General features: G+C 53.8%; 1 protein-coding gene across 3 annotated transcripts in view; it reads left to right on the top strand.

The window, feature by feature from the left end:
• Positions 1-21,135, top strand: part of Ntrk1 (neurotrophic receptor tyrosine kinase 1) — a 40,675-nt gene that overhangs the window by 9,210 nt on the left and 10,330 nt on the right. The window contains exons 7-17 of one of the 3 annotated variants that reach the window (XM_004629722.1): positions 516-648; positions 2,959-3,285; positions 3,790-3,845; positions 4,042-4,144; positions 4,605-4,751; positions 5,098-5,228; positions 5,390-5,562; positions 7,859-8,099; positions 8,374-8,532; positions 9,657-9,856; positions 16,051-16,055. In XM_004629722.1, coding sequence (XP_004629779.1) covers positions 516-648; positions 2,959-3,285; positions 3,790-3,845; positions 4,042-4,144; positions 4,605-4,751; positions 5,098-5,228; positions 5,390-5,562; positions 7,859-8,099; positions 8,374-8,532; positions 9,657-9,842 — 1,656 coding nt within the window. In that variant the 3' untranslated portion in view covers positions 9,843-9,856; positions 16,051-16,055. Of the gene's footprint in view, positions 1-515; positions 649-2,958; positions 3,286-3,607; positions 3,626-3,789; positions 3,846-4,041; positions 4,145-4,604; positions 4,752-5,088; positions 5,229-5,389; positions 5,563-7,858; positions 8,100-8,373; positions 8,533-9,656; positions 9,997-16,050; positions 16,056-21,135 lie in introns of those variants that run through there. The other 2 variants (XM_004629720.1, XM_004629721.1) reach the window with 2 other exon arrangements.

Raw genomic sequence — 21,135 nt, 5'->3', positions numbered from 1 at the left:
CTCCTCCTCCTCTTCCTCCTCCTCCTCCTCTTCCTCCTCCTAATGAATTTAGTGCGAGATCTATAGGGTCTTACCACACAGATCAGACTTGAAGTGATCCTCCTGTTTTCAGCTTCCAAGCACTGGGATTATAGGTGTGCACCACCATGCCCACTCTTAATCCCCATCTCAGCGTGCCCCAAAGGAGGGTCCAGAACAGCACTCTGGGGATCAAACCCTGGCTGCTGTGCTCTGCTGAAGCAGGCAATTTGGTCCACTGAGCTATCTGGCTGGCCCCATTTTGTGCCTCTTTTGAGGTTACTGGTGGTGCATTAGATTTATCAGATCATGAGATAGGTGATCTGGGAAACTGAACAAGCTGTCTCCTCCCACCCTTCTCTTCATCTCCCCCCTATAACCTTGGTCTCCTTTTCCTCTAGAGCTAGAGGAGCCCCAAAGGCACAGCTCCAGCCCCCTCCCTCCAACCCCAAGCCTGCTGAAACCCTTTCTGATTTTCCCCTCTTCTCCTGATACAGAAATCTGGGGATTTGCCATTCTTGGAGCTGACCTTGGCCAATGTCACCAAGGGCCTCAACAGGAAGAACGTGACGTGCTGGGCTGAGAATAATGTGGGCAGGACTGAGGTCTCTGTCCAGGTCAATGTCTCCTGTGAGTTCCTGGGGCCTGCCCTGCACCCACCCCCACTCATCTCTTCTTCCCTGGAAAGAGGACTGGGGTGTAGGGGGCAGGGGGACGCTAGGATGTATGTCTCCGCAGCTGCTTTCTCCCAGCTGTTCCCAGATTCCCATGAAAACCCGATCCTTCCTTCGGGGAAAGGCCTCAGGGCTCACCAAGGCCAGAGGGATGGAGCTGGATTTCTTTCTGGCCTCCACCCAAGGCTTGCTACCTGAGGCCCTCTCCACCAGCCGCCTGACCGTCCCACACCTCCATGGCGCTTCCATGCGCTTGTCCCTCCAGAAGTCTGCTCCACACCCTAGTTCAGTTCAGTTTAGTTTTCTCTGTCATTTAGAACTTTATTCTAGGCTTGCAAAGGTTCGTTTTAAAACTGGCATCATGGGCTAAGGATATAGCTCAGTGGCGTAAGCACCTGCCTGGCAAGTGCAAGGTCCTGAGTTTAATCCCTGGTACCACCAAAAATAAATAAATAAATAAATAAATAAATAAATTAAGTAAGTAAGTAAAACTGGCATCATATCTCTACTAGGAATTTCTAACAAGCATTGGCACTGCATCGAAGTGAGCTTTTTTTTTTTTTAAGTTTTATTTATGTGTGTGTGTGTGTGTGTGTGTGCGCGCGCGCTAGTGTGTGGCCAGCTCAGCCCACCAGGGGGCAGCACTGGCTGGCATGTGGTGCTGGGGGATTGAACCGCTGTCCCTGTGCTTTGCTAAGCTTGTTCTAAGTAGGTGCTTTAGACCACTGAGCCATCTCACCAGCACCTGAATTGAGCTTTTTGGAGTAGAATGAATTAAGGCTTGAAATTTTTGTGGAAAGGACCAAAAACCAAGACCTGCATTTTCTTGTTTTATTTTTTTGGTTTGAGGATGGAACTCAGGGCCTCAATGAGCAGTGTAATAATGTTTGCCAGAATTCTAGTATAGGTTTATTTATGCGCACATGTAATTTTTTTCCCCTGCTGCTAGGGATTAAATCCAGCAATTTTACACTGAGCTACATTTTCAGCTCTTTTTTATTTTATTTTTGGTACCAGGAATCGAAATCATGACCTCACACTTGCTAGGCAGGCCCTGTGCCACTGAGCTATATTCCCATCTCTCTCTCTCTCTCTCTCTCTCTCTCTCTCTCTCTCTCTCTCTCTCTCTGACATACAGTCTTGCTAACTCACCGAGTTGTCCAAGCTGGTCTGGAGCTTGTGATCCTCCTGCCTCAGCCTCCCAGAGTGTTGGGATTATAGGCGTGCATCACCACATCTAGTTATATTTTTTCCCTTAATTGTTGAGAGATTTTCACTTTTTCAGAGTTAGGTCTATCTCAAACTTATACCCTTATCTCTTTTCAAACAGAAGCGCTAGGTGCAGGGGCACATGCCTATAACACCCACATTCTGGGAGGCTGAGGCAGGAGGTTTGAAAGTTTGAGCCTTGTCTGGGCAGTTTAGCGACTGAGACTTGACCTCAAAATACTAAAAACAAATGAACACAAAAACAAAAATAAGGGGCCAGCGAGATAACTCAGCGGACTAAGTGTCTGCTTAGGTAAGCACTGGGACTGGGTTTCGATCCAGGCAACACATGCGCCAGCCACATCCCTGGGCATGCCGAGCCGGCCACAGAGCCCAGGCATGGTGGCACATACCTATAATCCCAGAGCGAGGAGGCTGAAGACAGGAGGATCACTACAAGTCTAAGCTGCATAGTGAGACCCTGTACCAAATATATTAAAAAATAATAATAAAAATAAATAAATAAAAATAGGACTGGGGACGGAGTTCAGTGTAAAGGTTCTTGGTGCAATCCTTAATACTAATAAAAAAAAAGTTTTTAGGTCCCTGCCCCACCTTAAGCTTTATTACACTTTAACTTTTCTAGGTCCTATCTCCAAAGGCTCCCTCCATATTTCTTTTCTTTTCTCTGTACCAGGGATTGAATTCAGGACCTTGTGCTTGCCAGGCAAGCGCTTATTGTACTGAACTATCTCCCCGGCCCTCCCCACATATTTCATTGCCAAACTCTGGTACCCCAATTCTCTGGGCCTGCTGCTTCAGTGCTTTAAGTTCTGAGTGCTGTACACCTGCTGCCGGACTAGTATCAGCTTCCTCCCAAAACCTGCTCCCTGCGCATTGCTTAGGGCCTTAGACCACCCTCCACCCCTTGCCTTCCTCCGGCCCTTCCCCTCCCACCTGCTCTTTCCCTCCATCCCCCACCCCTAACACCCTCTGTCAATACCCTCCCTCCTCCCCACCGGCAGCGCCCTCACACCCGGCCCTGCTCGCCCCACAGTCCCGGCCAGCGTGCACCTGGAGAGCCCGGTGGAGCAACACCACTGGTGCATTCCCTTCACCGTGGACGGCCAGCCAGCGCCCTCCCTGCGCTGGCTCTTCAACGGCTCCGTGCTCAATGAGACTGGCTTCATTTTCACCCAGTTCTTGGAGTCTGCTCCCAACGAGACCGCGCGCCACGGCTGCCTGCGTCTCAACCAGCCCACACACGTCAACAACGGCATCTACACGCTGGTGGCCGTCAACCCCTTGGGCCACGATAATGCCTCCGTCCCCGCAGCCTTCATGGACAACCCCTTCCAGTTCAATCCTGAGGACCCCATCCCCGGTGCGGGCGGGAGCCTTCAGCCCTGACCTACTCCTGTGGGCCTGGCTCTTTCCTTCTGGGGCCCTGAAGTTTAGCCCCCACAGACAGGAGTTATATCTAGCTGCTCTGGCTCCTCCTCCCCTACCCAAGCTCCTCTATCCTTGGGCTGGCTGAAGAGAGAGTTCGGTGCCGGAACACCCAGAGCCCAACTGGAATAGCGCCAGGAGCCTTTTCTCCCTTGAGGCCCACTGCCCCCCACCCCCAGGCGAAGGGATGAGTCCCAGCGAGGCAGGGGCCGGGAGTTCTCCTCCATCTGACTGTCTCTCTCTTCCTCCTGCTGCAGTCTCCTTCTCCCCGGTGGGTGAGTAGCCTAGGTTGCAGGGCAGGTTGTATCTGGTCCCTGAAACTGAGGCAGGGGCAGAGGGGACGCTGATCTGACCTCTGAGGTCCAAGTTGGGCAGAGGTGGAGCCCTTAGGAGACACAACAGGTACCTAGGCCCACACCTCCTGCCCTTGTCCCCACAGACACTAACAGCACGTCTGGACATCCGGTGGAGAAGAAGGACGAAACGCCTTTTGGGGTGAGCGTGGGAAGTAACATCTTGAATAGGGCTTTGATGGGGAGGGGTGGGGGGATCTGCAGGTCACTTCTGGGCAGAGCAGGGAGGTCAAGGGGACACAGGAAGCAGGCCTGGGGTCCTTTACTTGGGGGGAGGAATGGCTTGCTAGGGGGAACTCTAAGGTGCAGGGGAGCCCCTGCCTTGGACCCGCCCCCAGGTCTCTGTGGCTGTGGGCCTGGCTGTCTTTGCCTGCCTCTTCCTTTCTGCTGTGCTCCTCGTGCTCAACAAATGTGGACAGAGAAACAAGTTTGGGATCAACCGTGAGTGCTGTCAGTTCCACTGGCCGTTTCCTCCTGGCTCTTCCTGACTGTGTCTTTGCATGGGGGCATGGAGCTTTAGGATGCAACTGCGTTTGGGGCACTGATGAGGGGCTGCTATGGGCTCCTGAGCGCGCGTCAGGCTAGGTGCAGGGTAGTTTCAGAAGTAACAGCTGCTAATTGGTGGCTGGATTGTAGTCAAACACTAAGTGGGTCTGGGAGGTCTGGGCTGGGGGAGGGGGTGGTTCTTTGGTGCCCATGAGGCCAGGGATTGAACAGGAGCCAGATAGAGAGCGGCCCTGATACAGCCCCTTCCCTGCCTGCTGTCTTGCTTCCTAGTGTAGGGGGAAGGTATGAGGGGGGTAAGGGTGGGGTGACCTGGCATCCCACAAGCAAGTGTAGGCAAAGACCAAGGTGGGTACCTGAGCTGTGGCCCCTCCACGTGGCTGTGTCTCCCCACCAGGCCCTGCTGTGCTGGCTCCAGAGGACGGGCTGGCCATGTCCCTGCATTTCATGACACTGGGTAGCAGCTCTCTTTCTCCTGCTGAGGGCAAAGGTTCTGGACTGCAAGGCCACATCATCGAGAATCCACAGTACTTCAGCAATGCCTGTGAGGGGCCATGCCATGGCGAGGGCAAGGGCAAGTGTGTATATGTGTGCATGTGTGTGTGTGAGCACACACGTGTGTGTATAGAAGCCTGTGCCTGCCCCATGTCTGACCAGTCCCTCTCTCCCACTTGTCCCCATCCCTAGGACAACATACTTTTCTTTGGCTGAGATCAGCCTGACTCCTGGCTATAGCCCAAGGCCACAGCCCTGACACCATGTCCTATCAGGGCAAATGTAGCCGACACTGTGACATGGGTCTTGTGCAGCACCCAGCTATGTTAGACAGTCCTCCCCTTTGCACTTCCTATCTGCCCCAAATGGCCCCCTGATCCTGTAAGCCCCCCTAGGTGTCCATCACATCAAGCGTCGGGACATCGTGCTCAAGTGGGAGCTGGGTGAGGGTGCCTTTGGGAAGGTCTTTCTCGCTGAGTGCCACAACCTGCTTCCTGACCAGGACAAGATGCTGGTGGCTGTCAAGGTGAGGCCCTGGCCTGGATCTCACGTCCCAGCATACTGCCAGGATGTGGCGCTCTGGCTGGGGGTGGGCTGCCTGAGTCCAGTGTGGCTGGAGACGGGGTGGGGGCTGGCCTGGAGGTAGGGAAGTAAGGACCCCCCTTTGTCCTGTCCCCCATTCCCCAGGCCTTGAAGGAAGTGTCTGAGAGCGCACGGCAGGACTTCCAACGCGAGGCAGAGCTGCTCACCATGCTGCAGCACCAGCACATTGTGCGCTTCTTTGGGGTCTGCACGGAGGGCCGCCCACTGCTGATGGTCTTTGAGTACATGCGGCATGGGGACCTCAATCGCTTCCTCCGGTACAAGCACCCAGCCCTGTGTTGGCCCCTGACACAGCTCTGAGTCCTGTTACTCCTTTCCCATAAGCATATCCCTGCTTGTCTATGAAGTGGGGGGAGAAGGATCAGGAAGGGAGCTGGGCATGGTGGTGGTGGTGTGCACCTGCACGCCCGGCACTCTGGAGGCTGAGGCGGAGGAGTGCCAAGAGTTTCAGGCTGGCTTGGGCTACATAGTGGGTACAAGACCAGCCTGGACTACAAAGGGAGATCTGTCTGGAGGGAAAAATGCCAAAAGAAAACCATGCAGAAAGAAAGGTCAGGAAGGCACAGTGGCTGGGCCCATGACCCTGCGAGGTGGCACAGGAGGCAGGTACATGAATGTGAGAACATTTCATGCCAAGGACAAAGTGCCATAGTCAGGAAGATACCCTTGCAGGGACTGAGCTGATGCTTCAGGATGAGTGGGCTTTGCAGGGGTGTGCACATCGTGTGGCGCAGGGGCCAGGGCTGGAGCAGATGCTGGGGCACGACCTCAGCGACAAGCTGAGCAGGTCTTGCTGGCTCCTCGCATGGGAGATGTTTTACAGCTCACTCTTCCTGTGACTCTGCATGCTTGTAAATATGCATCTTGGACAACTGTATATATATATATTTCAGTCTCCAAGGATATATGGCCATGTATACTTAAGAAAGGTTACATGAAATTCATGTATTTGCCTTTGGACAGAAAAACTTTGATAAGTTTATTTATTTCTGCTGATAACTTCAATCACTTCATAAAATGTGCCTGTGAGCAGATGCAGCTTAGGGAGGGGTGAGACTAGCCAGGGGCCACACAGGCAGAGAGTGGCCTGCAACCGAGGCGGAGGCCCTGCTTTCTGCCCTGGCTGTGAGGGTCTCGGGCTCTCTTGCTGAGTCCTGGTCCCATGAAGTTGTCCTCTTGAGAATGGGGCAGGGTTAATCTGGGAGAGGACCAGGGCCAGGAATCGGTGGCTACTCATTCCCAGAGCCTTCTTTGCCAAGTAGCTTTCCTCTCTGTCCTCACTTTTCCAGCTTCAGAGGAACGGCTCAGGGCTGTGTTTGTGCAGTTGCTAGTGGTGAGCTGGACCCCAGAGATGCCCCTGGGAGCAGCCTGCCATTCACACAGCCACCAACCTGTGGAACTGAGCTGGAAGAGATGAAAGATGTGGACTTGGAGTCAGCGTACCTGGTGGGCGGGGTGGGGGTTGCGAGTTGGGAGGTGAGGCCAGGCCATCCCTGAGGGTGAGCAGGCAGGGGAGTGGGTTGGAGGAGTTGAGGTCCCAGGACAGCCAGGGAAGAGCCCATCTCCTTGGTCACCAGAGGTGGTCCCAGCTCAGGGCTGGCCTGGGAGGGCGTGAGCCAGGGAGATGCTATTAAGATGACTGAGGCTGAGGGTGGAGCAGCTCCAAGTGCTGGCAGGAGCCCTGGGGGAAGTTAGGGAAGGGAGACTGCTAGAAGAACATGTCCCACTCCTCTGAATTCTGGGCCTTGCCCTTCTGGTGCCCTGTGCTGGCCCACTGGGCCTCTGTCCTAGCAGCTCACTCCCCTGCCCTGGCCTCCTTCAACGGTGTACTCACTTCTCTTCCTCTTCCTCGTTTGAATGTCCTTCCTTTAGGAAATCTTCCCTGGCTTCTTCTATTCCTTCTCCTGGTGGCCATCAGGTGACCCAAATGGCACTTCTGTGACCTGTTTATCTGAGTCACAGTTTCCACTGCCCCTGCATGCAGGGCTCTTTGCAGATGCTTAACAAATACCTGGAACAAATGAATGGGAAGGAAGTTAGAAGGACATCACTGGCAAAGCAAGCCACTCAGGCAAAGATTCTGAAGGGACACTAGCTGGCCATGGTGGTCCAGGCCTGTAGTTCCAACAGTGTGGGAGGAGGACAGGAAATCAGGGAGGACTCCCTGAGCCAGGCCTGCAGTGGAGGGAGTGCTCTTTTCACTGAGGCAAGGATAAGCTTGGGGAAAAGAGTCTGAGCTGGGCTTGGTTTGGTAAGGTGCCCGTGGCGAGGGACACGGGGGTGGTGGGCAGCTGGGTGCTGTGTGCAGTTCGGGATTGCCTGAGAGGATACAGGGGACAGGGAAAGGCGGGCTCTCTGGTGGAAGCTGGGTTAGATCCACTTGTTCAGACCCCACCCCTCTACTCCTCCAGACAGCTTCCCTCTGTTCTTTCCTTCATCAATTCCTGCTTGCTAGGCCCCCAATCCTCATTACCCAGCTCTGGAAGATTCCCTTCCTTGGGCTTCTGGGGTACTGTCCTCTCAGCCCGATCTGTCTCACTCTCACTTCTGCAGGTCCCATGGGCCTGATGCCAAGCTGCTGGCTGGCGGGGAGGATGTGGCCCCAGGTCCCCTGGGCCTTGGGCAGCTGCTGGCTGTGGCTAGCCAGGTGGCAGCGGGCATGGTGTACCTGGCCAGCCTGCACTTCGTGCACCGTGACCTGGCCACACGTAACTGTCTGGTGGGCCAGGGTCTGGTGGTCAAGATCGGGGATTTCGGCATGAGCAGGGACATCTACAGCACCGACTATTACCGCGTAAGGGTCCCTCATTTCTAGCCCCTCACCAGCACCCATATGTAGATGTCTCGCGCCCCAAGTCCGTGAACACTTCACCCTGGCTGGCCACACCCCTCTCCCTTGGACAGTGTGGGATCTGAGCCTCTGGCTTTCCATCCACCTACATCTTCCTCCTGAACCTGGGTCTGTCTCCTCTGCCATCTCTGTTGGAGATGGTACCGCTGCGTTTCCCTGGGGCCACAACCTGAGAACTGCATCTTTCTGTCTTTAATACGGGGTTCCCCACCGGCAGGTGGGAGGCCGCACCATGCTGCCCATCCGCTGGATGCCGCCTGAGAGCATCCTCTACCGAAAATTCACCGCCGAGAGCGATGTGTGGAGCTTTGGTGTGGTGTTGTGGGAGATCTTCACCTATGGCCAGCAGCCCTGGTACCAGCTCTCCAATGCTGAGGTCAGCATGGGCCCTTCTCAGGGGCTTCCCCAGCATTGTGCATCCCTGCACTGTCCCCATCCTCTTCCTCCTTCTCCGGGTTCTTTCCCTATGCACTCCTTCATCCAGGCCCACCTGGCTCCTGGGGACCATGAAGTGCTTGGGAGTGGAGGCCCAGACCTCCGACCCTGGCTACATTTCACAGGCTTAGGTAGCAGTAGGAGGGTGGAAGAGAGAGGCACAGAACAGAGGGCCGGGCAGGTACTGCAGCAGAAAGGCCGGAGGTCAGACTCTCAGAAGGACAGTCTCGCTCCCTCTCCCTGCCCTCCTGCTGGCCACAGCCAGAGCAGGCCCCAGGTGTTCTGTCTCCCAGGGCAACTCCCCCACCCCCTCTTTGGCTCACAGCTGTCAGTTTCCATTTCTCCTCCTAATGCAGTCTGCTCCCTGGAGGCTGGTGGGGTAGGGAGAGGGTTATAGATTTTAATTTTCTCAAGCACTGAGAGAAGGAATGGAATTAGTGCCGCCCATAACCTAAGTCCTCTAATGGGGAGGGGAGTAAGAAGAGGCTCCAGGTCCTTTCCTACCCATTTTCCTCTGCCACCGCCTCTGACTTTGGGTCCCTTACTGGCTCTAGCAGTCCCACTTGGAGTCTCACTTTGATCTTACTTGCTGCAGTCTCTTCTCAGAGGAACTAAATCCCTGCACAGTGATACCAATGGTGGGGAGAAAGAAGTGAAGGTTGCCTTTACTTTTTTACTTTTTTAAGGCCTTTAACTGCAATTCTGTTCTATTGTGTGTTTTTTTTTTTTTGGGGGGGGGAGGGTTACTCAGTTCTTTGTTCAGTTTTGCTCTCAGCCCTCCAGAGCTGAGAGGCAGAGGATGCTTCCTGTCCCCCTTTCAGCCCCAAGACCAAGCTGATGGGCTTAGCAGGTGCCTTAGTCCTGCTCCTTCCTTACCCCACCTGGGAAGACATCTGTGGGGCTGGAATCGACCTCGGAGTCCAAGCTGTAACTGGTCCTACTTTTCAGTGTCAGGACACAAAGGAATCCTGGGGTTCACTGTGCATTCTGTTGCGTTGTCAGCAGCCCCCAGCCTTGTTCTTCTGCCCACCGACTGTGTTCTTTTCTCTCTCTGGTGGCCCCCAGGCGATCGAATGCATCACACAGGGCCGTGAACTGGAACGGCCCCGTGCCTGCCCGCCAGAGGTCTACACCATTATGCGGGGCTGCTGGCAGCGAGAGCCCCAGCAGCGCCACAGCATCAAGGACGTGCACGCCCGGCTGCAAGTGCTGGCCCAGGCGCCTCCGGTCTACCTGGATGTGCTGGGCTAGGGGCCAGCCCAGGGGTTACTGTCAGCCACCAGGGATGAGCTCAGAGCATCTAACTTACCCTCAGCATGCAGGAGGGGCCAGGTGGGCTGGGAAGAGAGGATGGTCCTGCTTCTCCAGGCAAAGTCCCATTGCAGCAATTATATTTATTATCTCTCTGTCATGTCTCTTGCTAGTTCTTAGGATGACGTCACCCTGGGAGGTGGGCATTGACACTTAGGTAGGGGACAGCTCTCTGGGGTCCTCCCCCTCCAGTTTCCCTCCACTGCCCCCTACTCCATGCACCTGTCAGCATGTCCCCCTGACACATACATCGTAGCTGGGCTTGTCTTGGTCACCTGGTGGTGAAGCCAAGCTGCCTAGCCCCTCAACCTGTCACTGCCATATGTCTGTACTTCAGGTTCAGGGAGGCTGGAGCTGCAAGGCAGGATGGAAGCCAGACTTCCGGGTAGATAGGATGGAAGTGGTGGCCCTGTATGCAGCAAGCATATATTTGAACAAGTGAGAGGCAGAGGGAGAAGGGAGGGAGAAAGAGAACACATGTATGGAAGGGATAGGGAAGAAGCAGGATGAGAACTGGTGAAGGAGGCAGGCGTGGTGGTATCCCAGGACTCAGGAGATTGAGACAGGAGGATCGTAGTGAGTTTGAGGCCAGCCTGGGCTGCATGGTTAGTTCAAGGCCAGTGTGAGCTACACAGTGACACCTCATTAAAAAGAAAAGAAAAGAAAAAGAAAAACTTAGGGCCAACCAAATAGCTCAGAGGATTAAATAGCCTGTAAGCAGGTACAGGGGCTGGGGGTTCTATCCCTGGGCCTGCTGTGCTGGCCCTGCCCTCAGAGCACACGGAGATGGCAATTGAGACTAGGTGTGGTGGTACACGCCTGTAATCTCAGCTCTTGGGAGGCTGTAAATAGGTGGATCATTATGAATCCAATCTAGTAGTGAAACCCTGAAATACCCTGTAGACCCTTCCCTAAAAATACAAAAAGAAAAAGAAAAACTTGAAGGAAGCAAGACCCCTGTGTTTTCCGCTCTGTCACTCTTCTTGGCTCGTGTGCTTTGAGATCAGCACTTGCAGGCCGGGGCCTGGCGTGGCAGCTATTTCCTAAGGGCACAACCATTGCCGAAGTCCGCGGGGCCGAGTTGATGGGCTCCCCCTTGCCCTGTGACCTTGGCCACTGACCTGAACGTTGTGGTTCCAGGCTTCTATTGCACAAAGGCCACCTGAGCCCTGCCTCTCTCCCCTCCATCCCAAAGGTGTGTGCTGTACCAGGATCCAGGGGGAGAGCCGCTTCCCGCTCCAGCCCCATCACTCCCAATCTTCCACCAGCTCCTGCAGTAACACACACTCCTGCAGCTCCAGGGCCTGATGGCAGCTGTCTCACATCCCTGGGTGCCCAGTCCCTCTGCCTCCGCCCCCGTGATTCAATCTAGGTCTTATCGCCCCCAGGCCTGGCCCAGCACTGTGTCTGCGTCTTGTCCGGCCTGGTTACTGCTAATGGAGTTCTGACCCAGGGCCGCAGGCTGATTGATGGTGAGGGTGTCCTTGTCCCCAAGGGCCAAGCTCACAGCCTGCTCTCCTGCCCTGAGGTGGGCAGGGCTGGCACTGCACTGTTCCTATGCAGGAGGGTGAGGGAGACAGTCATAGATCAGATCCAACAGGTGAGCTCAGGAACTGATACAGAGAAACGGGACAGAATGTGCAGACATGGTGCCTGGGGAGATACTTCGGAGGGGACACAAAGGCAGAGGGTGGAGAAAGCCCCAAGCAGACAGGCACATGGGCAGAGGGCGAGGTACAGCACAGAGAGCAGCTGCGAGGAGGCCCTGGGGAGCCTCCGGACTCCTGTGGGGCTTCCATCCCAGTGCCACGCCCGGCTTGCCAGCCCTGCTCTGGAGTCTCCAGGGGCACAGAGGGACAGCCCCAGATTTCAAGGACCTGTGGGGAGAGCCATGTGGGGTCTGAGGCACATGGGTGTGGACTTGGCACTGTCACTGAAGTAGAGAGTTTGGAGGTCAGGTAGCCAAGGGACCTGCAGGGCATAGAGTCCATTTCCAAAGTCAAGAGTATTGGGGAGGGGCTAGGGAGATGGCTCAGTGGAATAAGTGCTTCCCTGGCAAGCGCAAGGGGCTGAGCTCAATCCCTGGTTCTGACAAAAAAAAAAAAAAAAAGAGTACTGGGGCAAGGCCGCAGGTCCAGAAGCTGGGCCGACAACACAAGGGGTTCTGGAATGAGCTTCTGCCAAAGGGACAAGGCTGAAGTAAAAAGTGAGAGCTGTCATCCCTACGGGGGCAGGAGCTGAAGGCCACATGTCCCCACAGGCAGTGTGGTCCCAGGACCTTGTGCACATTGCTGTATATAGCGTGAATGTGCACACACACACAACACATACATAGCTCCCACTCCGCCGCTGTAAATTCCGTTGTCATTAATACTGCCCCATCCCCCTGCCCCTGCCCCCTCCTTGTTAATTACTTCCTGGCGGTGCCAAGTCCATTAGCTCCCCCCACATGCACCCCGGAGTCTGAGCACTGGCTAGATGGATGACTGCAAAGGGACCTTGAGATGGGGCCCTGAGGACCCCTAGAGGGTTGGGACCAGGACAGCAACCTAGGGCTGTGTGGCTCCAGGCCACCCTCCTCCCTTCTTTCTCAGGGAGACTGTTTGGGCTGGAAGCAGAGACTCAGAAAGGTTGTCGACCCCTCTGGAGCACTTTGCATTGCAGAAAGAGCCCAGCTCCCTTCTCAGCAAGCCTCTGCCAGCCAGTGCTTCTCTGGAGAGAAGGAATCTGGTGCAGAAGCCCATGGAGCTCCCCAGGGGCCCTAGCACTGGATGGGATCTCTAAAGCTTCTAGGGCCAAACCTCCCTGAAGCCTTCAGCCTTTCCTGCCAGCCTTGGTCTCCTCCCTGCCCTGTCTCTCAGGGATGGCGTCCCAACAGGAAGGCAGCACATCTGTTCTGCTTCCAGGAACAAGAAGCAGGCAGGGTGCTGGGCGGCCCGGGGGAGGGTGTCCCACCCTGGGTCCCCTGGGAGGGCCCCAGCTGTATAAGTCTGGGCTCTCTCAGCTGGACAGAACTTGCCAGATTCCTGAAGTGGCCTTGGACAGGGTGCCAAGTGGGGACAGAAAGGGAAACATCCTCCGGAGGAGCCAGGACCGAGGGATCCTGAACTTTGGCCTGCGTGAGACTGCTCTGCCAAGCAATCTAGGCATGAGGTGGGAGAGAGGTGATTAAACAGCTCCATGGGTTGTGTCCCTTTCTCTCTGTCCCTCCACCACTCCCCAACTTTGATGGGCTCCAGTGCCAAGATGGCATGCGTAGGAAGAAAGGGCTCTGGGGTGACGAGGAAGAGGAGGCCCAGAGCCTGGAGAGGCAGACAAGGCAGAGGTGAGGAAGGCCAGAGGGAGGAGGGCCCAGCAGCGGAGAGCCCTAAGGCTGCAGGTCCCGTAAGGCAGGCAGCACAGAAGCTGCAGAGGCAACTGCTTCCCTTTGGCCTCTGCAAGACAGGAGGTCTTTCCTTTCCTTGATTCTGGAGCCTGCTCCTGCCACTGTCTCCCTCTGCAAAGTGGGGGCAGCAGTAGCACCCCTCACACACTGTCCAAGGTACTGGGCTTTGATCACTCAGTGATTTCCTTGTGCTTGTTCCTGTTCCTCTTTCCCTCCCTATCCTGCCTCTTCCTCTCTAGCCTGCCACAGGCCCTAGCTTCCCCAGATCAGGCCCACCTCCGGTATTTGTAGCAGGATATGTCATGTTTTGGGAGGAATGGCACCCCCTGATCCCAAGCACACCCTTCAGAGAATGTGTGTGTGGTGAGGAGATGTGGGCACTGGGCTTCTGTGCTGCCCACCAAGCCTGGTGGGTAGGAGATGAAGAGCTCAGGGTACTGCAGGGAGAGCAGGGCAGGGCTAACCCTCCTAAGACCCCCCACCCTAGGTGCCAGTCTTGTGTCCCTAGTGGGAACTTCTCTCCTGGCTTGTCAGCTCTGGACAGGCCCCCAGGCACTAGGCAGTGAACTCTGTAGGGTGCTTCAGGGTGACAAATCCCCCAAGACCCTGGTCAGGCCTCCTGTAGAACTGACCTAGGATCCCTGTAGGCCCCCACTCCTGAATGCCAGGGAGTCCTTCCTGCAGTCTACCTTCCCGCTGCTTTCCCCTGGGTGGGAAGGGGTTACTCAGCTCCAGGGCTGCCCACTGCAGGCCTCAGCTGCCTGGGGCCTGTGGTCAGGGCTAATGTAGGCAAGAGTTGGAGGACAAGAGGGGATAAAGTTATTAGCATCTTCATCTTTGAGGGATATTGATTGTCAGGTCTTTGGGCCCACTTGGTCTTATAACGGGGCACACAGGAGTGCTAGGAGGGGTGCAGAAAAATCTCACAGAGCCCTTACCTCATATCCTAGAATAAATGGGGCTGCCCAGGCCTGCTCAAAGGAAGACGTGGACAGACACAGTTTGAGGGAGCATGGGCTCTGGGAAGGTAGGGGAGTGGGGCGCAGTGTCCGGGGCCAGAGGCAGAGTGAAATGGGCTTGGTTTTGGTCCCTGCACTGTGCTGTAAGATATAAGGGGATGTAAATGTATATATGACACAGTTCACAGCTGAGCCAGAGCCCAAGATGGCCCCCAAGGGGGACAAGGGGGTGTCCTTATGCCTGAGGCCCAGAGGTGCCACCTGGTCAACCGGTCCCTACCTACCCTGAGGCAGGCAGAACCCATAGCACCTGGATTCAGGGTGATACCTTACCCATGTCTCCAGGGGGCACTGGTGCTCCTGTGACTAGGATGCTTTCATGTGATAGTGTGGGGCAGTGGGACTTAAGTCCCCAGGTGTCCCATTTTGGGCTTGTGGGTGCTGGTCTCCACAAGAAGGTCTGTGATTTTGTCCTTCAGCCGGGTCTGTGCCCAAGAAGGGCTATAGCCTGGGGCCTGGCTGTCCACTTCCACGGGTAGGACCATCGTGGCGTTCATGGGCAGAGCTCCCCAGCTCCCAGCTGGCCTCCCCAGGGAGGGGTCACGGCTCCCACTGCAGAAGCAGAGAGGTGGCAGGCTCAGAGGCAGGAGCAGAGGGCAATGGGACAGTGAGAGCCGAGAACAAATCTGTCTTTCCCTTTCTTCTCATTTGTCTTCTCCTCTTCCTCCTTTTCCTCCCAGAGCAGGAAGGAGGAGGCAGAAGCAGCTCCTCTGGGCAGGGGCAGAAGCCCTGGCTCTTTTGCCCCAGAGGAGCTGGCTTTGCCTCCACTGGGCTGGGAGAGGAGGTAATTAATGACAGGGAGGCCAGGAGGGGTGAGTGTTCAGGGCTAATGTTGGTATTAATCAGGAGTAGGTCCCCAGCGAGGGATAGGGTTCAGCTGGGGCAGTGTGTGTGTGTGTGTGTGTGTGTGTGTGTGTGTGTGTGTGTGTGTGTGTGTTGGGGGCTATGCCTGACCAGGAGCTTCCTCTCCCCGCAGCGCTCCCACCACTCTGTCCACATTCCTGCCTCTGCTCTTTGCCCTGATTTTTCTGGACATCCCACCCCAGTTTTGCTGTGTCCCCCACCTCCTGTGGAGAGAGGGGCAGATCCTTTCCCAAGTCCATGTCTGTCCTAGGAAGCCAGAGGGACAGAGCACCCCCTCCCACAAGCTTTCCACGGCCCTTCCTGCGGGCGCCCTTCCTGCGGGCAGGCACATTAGGTGATCCCAGGCTGTCGGCCCAGCTAATTGCCGCTCAACCTTCCCCTCATCACCAGGGAGGCCCCCCACGAACTCCATTAGCCCCCCCTCCCAATAGCCCCTAAATCAGCCCCAATTATTCACCAGAGGGGGGGTTGCCTGGGCTGAGAGCTATGATTGCAGCTAGAGTGGAGGAGAGGAAGGTGGGAGTCCAAGCGCCAAGCAGGCTGGCTGGCAGGGTAAAGCAGGGGCTGGGGCCACCTGCGGAAGGGGCTGGGGCTTGAAATAGAAATGGGGGAGCCAGGCTGGGAGGCAAGCAGCTGTGATCCTGGTTTATGTACCTGGGGCCCAGGAGGGTGAGGAAGGGGGTGTGATGGGCGCAGCCTCAGTGAGGATGTCACCCTTGCCATTGGCATGGGCACGACTGTCCAGGTGTGGAGCAGGCCATGTCCCTGCAAGCCTGTCCTGGTGGGACCACCCTGCTGCTCTGCTCACAGCCCTTCTGTGACATGTGGGGACAGAGGCCCTTCTTCCTAATCTCTGTGACTGTGGGAGAGACAGTGTCAGGCTGGGTGTGCGCTGGCTCTCAGCTGCCAAGCTGAGCTGTGTGTGCAGGAGACAGTGAGACCAGCCCATGCTCAACTCCTGCTGCCCTCTGCAAATGTGATGTGTGGTGAGCCCTCTCCAGGAGCCGGCACACCCTTTGCAAATGCCTTTAAGGAGCAAGACTGAGCTCAAGGCCTTTGCACTGAGCTACATTCTTAGCTCTTTTATTTTGAGACAGGCTCTTGCTAAATTGCCTATCCTGGGCTTGAGCTTTTGGTCTTCCTGCCTGTCTGTTACTCTTCTCTCTGTGCTGGGACAAATATCCGACATCCAAAATGAAGGAATAAAGGTTTATTTATCTTACAATTACTGGAGGTTTCAGTCCATACTCAGCTGGCTCCAAGGCAGAGTGGCACATGGTCGATGGCAGCAGTTCATGGCAGCAGAAAACAGCAAGAGCAAAAGGGAGGAATAATAGCCACAATGGCAACAGAGAGCAAGTTTGTCGCTCTGTCTCTCTTAGTTACATTCAGGCTATTTGCCCCAGGCTGGGTGTAGCACTCACACCGATAATCTCAGCAGCACTCACACCCATAATCCCAGCAGTACTCAGATCCATAATCTCAGCCTTAGATCATGAATTAATCACAAACTGTAGGACTACATCTCAGTGACTGCATGAGGCTTTGGGGGGACAAATATACACAAACCATAACACTGGCCCAGCCTCCAAAGTGCTGGGATTGTAGGTGTGCACCACCACATGGCTCACAGTCATTCTCTAAAACCTGAGTTGGATAATGACTCTCCTCTGGTCAAACTCCTCTGATGGCTCCCATGTCACACAGAGCAAAACCCAAGAGCCCTCTTGTGACCTAGGAGGGCCTGTAAGGTTTGACACCCATTACATCTTTGTCTTCAATATCTGCCACTCTATTGTTGGTTACACGTGCATTCCACTCTGCCGATAGTCATTGTTGCTCTTTTCTGAACCTGGCTCGTGCTCTGGCCTCAGGGCCTTGTGCTTCCTGTTCTGCCTGTCTGAACAGCTGCATGGTTCCCCCCTTCAGCTCCCTTATGGCTCCACCTGGTTGTTACTTTTATTTATTTTTTATTTTTTTTAAATTTTATTTATTTGTGTGTGTGTGTGTGTGTGTGTGTGTGCGTGCGTGGCCAGCTCAGCCCACCAGGGGGCGAGGCTGGCATGTGGTGCTGGGGGATTGAACCGCAGTCCCTGTGCTTTGCTAAGCTTGTGCTAAGTAGGTGCTTTAGACCACTGAGCCATCTCACCAGCCCCTGGTTGTTACTTTTAGTGAGAACTTTTGTGACACCTTTTCCAAAACTTGTGCAGTTCAGGCTGGCCTTGAGTTCACTGTGTAATCCAGGCCGGCCTCTAGCTTATGGTGATCCTCCTGCCTCAGCCTCTGGGTGCTGGGATTGCAGGCGTGCACCATGATGCCTGGCTCCAGTTATTCTATTGTTTGAGTTTTGTTATCTATTCTCTACCCTCCTGCTAGAATGCAAGCTTTGCGTGCGCGTGTGTGCACGTATGTGTGTGTGTGGCGGAATCAGACCCAGCGCTCTGTGCATGCATGAGGGCTATACCCCCAGCCCAAGGCAGAAATTTTTGCTTCATTCACGGCCTACATATAGTAGATGCCCAATAAATCTTTATTCACTGGATAACTGAATAATCTCCTCTTTCCCCAACTAGCATGTGGGTTCTTTCAGGGCAGGGAAATCATCACCTACACAAGTCATTAAATGTGAAGTTCTTAGAATGGTGCTTAGCAACCAGCACATGCTTGTCCAGTAAAAGAACATCACCCATTATCACCACCACCACCACCACCCACTTCTCTTCTGTGTCCCAGGCACTATATAAACATAAAACAGACCTTATTGAACAAAAGGATGAACAAGGACCTTGAGTCCCTTTTGCTCTGGTGGCTGCTGGAGGAGAGTCAAGTCTATGCTAGCTGTAAGTACGGGCCCAGGAGGAGCTGGGCCTGGGAGGTGCCGAAGCACAGAAGCTGGAAGAGCATGGCGCTGAGTGGTCCTGGGTCTCCCTACATCTTTCGAGCACAAATACTGAAGAGAACTTCAGTCCTTCATGAACTCAAGAGGGGCTGGGGAGATAGCCCAGTAGAATAAGTGCTTGCCTGGCATGTGCAAGGACCTGAGTTCTGGGGGAAAAAAAAGAGTCTTAAGAACTCAAGGGCTGGGAAGATAGTCTGGCAAGTGCAAAGTCCTCAGTTTGATTCCAGGTACAAAAAACAAAAACAAAACCTCGAATTTGGGGGAGTAAGGGAGAAGCGGCATGGGTACCTGTGCCACTAGCACTGGAGAGGCTGAGACAGGAATACCTAATTTCTCTGAGTTTGAGGCCAGCCTGGGCTACGTGATGAAAAGAAAAGGAAAAGGCAAAAGGAGAAGGAAAAAAAAGAAAAAGAAAAAGAAAAAAAAGAAAAGAAAATTCAAGGCTGTCCTAGCTATGGACAAACAACTCTAGGATCGTTGGCCGTTGGCCCTGGAGCTCAGCGCTGGGTTCTGCTGCCCCCTGCTGGAGTCTCTTGGTAGCGCCAAGAGCTCGCCCTCTTCCCTTTCTGCCCTCAGCATCAGCACTGTGCCTTCCGCCTGCTCCCACCCCTCCCACGCCTCAAAACAACAAGCAATGTGTTTCCTTTCAGGTGGGAAGTACCCAGCTCAATACGATTCTCCAGACATGGCATCGACAAAGAATTTGAAATTACCTCTAACCATACACTTTAACCACACACTCAAAACTGTATATAGAAAGTGGCCACTAGGTGCTAAGTGGCCTTAGCACCTAGTGGCCTCCCTCCCAAATAGCTACCAACACAGAAGAAAACGTATCGTGCAAGACGCATGAGCGGGTGTTCACAGTAGCTGGCCTCAGTGTGGCCCCACGCTGGACACCAATGAATGCCACAACAAGGGTAGAGATGAGCTACGTCTGGACAATGGGACAGCCCTCATGGTAAAGAGCAAAGAGCCACCGGACATTTTTATGGGGGCAAAAAGACAGACATAAGTGTGCACAGAGTGTGCAATTCTATTTATACGGAACAGACTAATGTGTACTGGGTCAGAAAGGTCAAAGGGCTTAGGGTGAGAGTGGAGTTCACAGAGGGATGGAAAATTTAAATGCTGAGGCTGGCCTGATATCTCAGTGGATTAAAGTGCCTGCTGGGGCTGGTGAGATGGCTCAGTGGTCTAAAGCACCTACTTAGAACAAGCTTAGCAGAGCACAGGGACCGCGGTTCAATCCCCCAGCACCACATGCTAGCCAGCCTCGCCCCCTGCTGAGCTGAGCTGGCCACACACACACACACACACACACACACACACACACACACACAATAAATAAATAAATAAAAATAAAAAATAAAGTGCCTGCTTAGGCAGATGCAGGGACTGGGGGTTCGATCCCTGGCCTGCTGTGCCAGCCTTGTCCCTGGGATGCGCTGAGGTAGTGACTGAGACTGGGCATGTTGGTGCGCACCTGTAATCCCAGAACTTGGGAAGCTGGAAAACAGGAGAATCACCGTAAGTTCGATCTGTGTAGTGAGACCCTGTAGATGGACCTACACCAATGAACACATTTGTCCCAGTTCATTGGATATCATGCTAAGGGAAATGACCAGACCAGAGGGCTTACCTTCCACTCTACTTATCTGTGGTACCTGTAGCATCAGGTTCTTAGAGACAGAAAGTAGCAGAGAAGAGGGACTTAGGAGTTATTGTCTAGCTGGTACAGAGTTTCAGTTTGAGGTTTTTGTTTTTTTCTTTTTTCCGGAATCAGGGATTGAACTCAGGCCTCTGTGCTTGCCAGGCAAGTGCTTGTTCTACTGAGCTATCTGCCTGGCCCCTAGTTTGAGATTATTAAAAAGTTCTGGAAATGGAGAGTTTAGATAGCTCTTCTCAGTCCTCGTCCAAACCCAGGAAGTTTATATTTGTATTGTCATGGAAAAGTTATTGGAATACTAGTAGTTAATTCCAATCTACCACTTCCAATGCAACCCGCTGCAAGAATAAAGACAATAAGGCATATTTGTAGTTATGAGAGCCAACGGGTCCTGAGTCCAGCTAGGATGATGGTTACCTGGACTAAAGGCCTCTACTCGGGGCGGAACCTGGGTTTTATTAATTTGTGAAGAAAGAAGTGGCTTGAGGATGAGTGACTGTGCGAATGGTGGGAAGTAGGTGAGTGCTGTGAGCTGGGCTGGGCAGGAGGCCTGAAATCACCTCTGCAATATGTGGAGAGAAGCCTATGTAGAAACAGTAATTTGCATAATGCAACTCAGATAGTATGGAATGCTTTGGGGTCCATGCTTCAGCCCTGATGTGTAATCCTTTAAGCTCTGGGACGTCACAGCCTCTTGTCTTGAGGCTCAGTCCCAGCCAACAGTGAGCATGGATTGGCTCTTCACCCAGTCTCCAGCTCACAAAATGGGGTGGGGCCTGGGAAACACACCTGGCATCTTCGACGAATATTAGCACCTCAGCTGGACCAATATGCATTGCTTAAAGCCAACTGAAGGGATAAGAAAAAGTCTTAGCCAGCTGCGTACACTGAAATTCATGATAAGGGCCGGCCAAATAGCTCAGCGGATTAAAGTGTCTGCAAGCAGGTGTAGGGGCCTGGGGTTTGATCCCTGGGCCTGCCATACCAGCCCTACCCCAGGGTGTGCTGAGAGGGCAATTGAGACTGGGGCATGTTTCCACATGCCTGTAATGGGAGGCTGTAAACAGTTCTTGGGAGGCTGTAAACAGGAGGATCACTACAAGTCGGATCTAGTAGTGAGCCCTGAACACCCTGTAGACCCCTCCCTAAAATACAAAAAAAAAAAAAAAAAAAAAAAAAAAAAAGATGTGTCTAGTTTCTCTTTTACTTATTTAACTGACCCATGAATGACTTTAAATTATGTATTTAATTTTAATTTTTAGTTTGTTTTGTTTTTTGGGTTTTGTCACACACTTTAATGTTAGAGGTTAAATTATTTTACACATGCAAGTTTTGTGAATAGTTTTCTTCACACAGAAACAGTGACTAGAGAAAGGTGACACATCCCGTGAATTAAG

This window comes from Octodon degus, unplaced genomic scaffold, assembly GCF_000260255.1.
Source record: "Octodon degus isolate 3935 unplaced genomic scaffold, OctDeg1.0 scaffold00032, whole genome shotgun sequence".
Classification (NCBI taxonomy): Eukaryota; Metazoa; Chordata; class Mammalia; order Rodentia; family Octodontidae; genus Octodon; species Octodon degus.
Note: the sequence above shows the minus strand (reverse complement) of the source record. Positions and strands in the feature narration are given on the sequence as shown.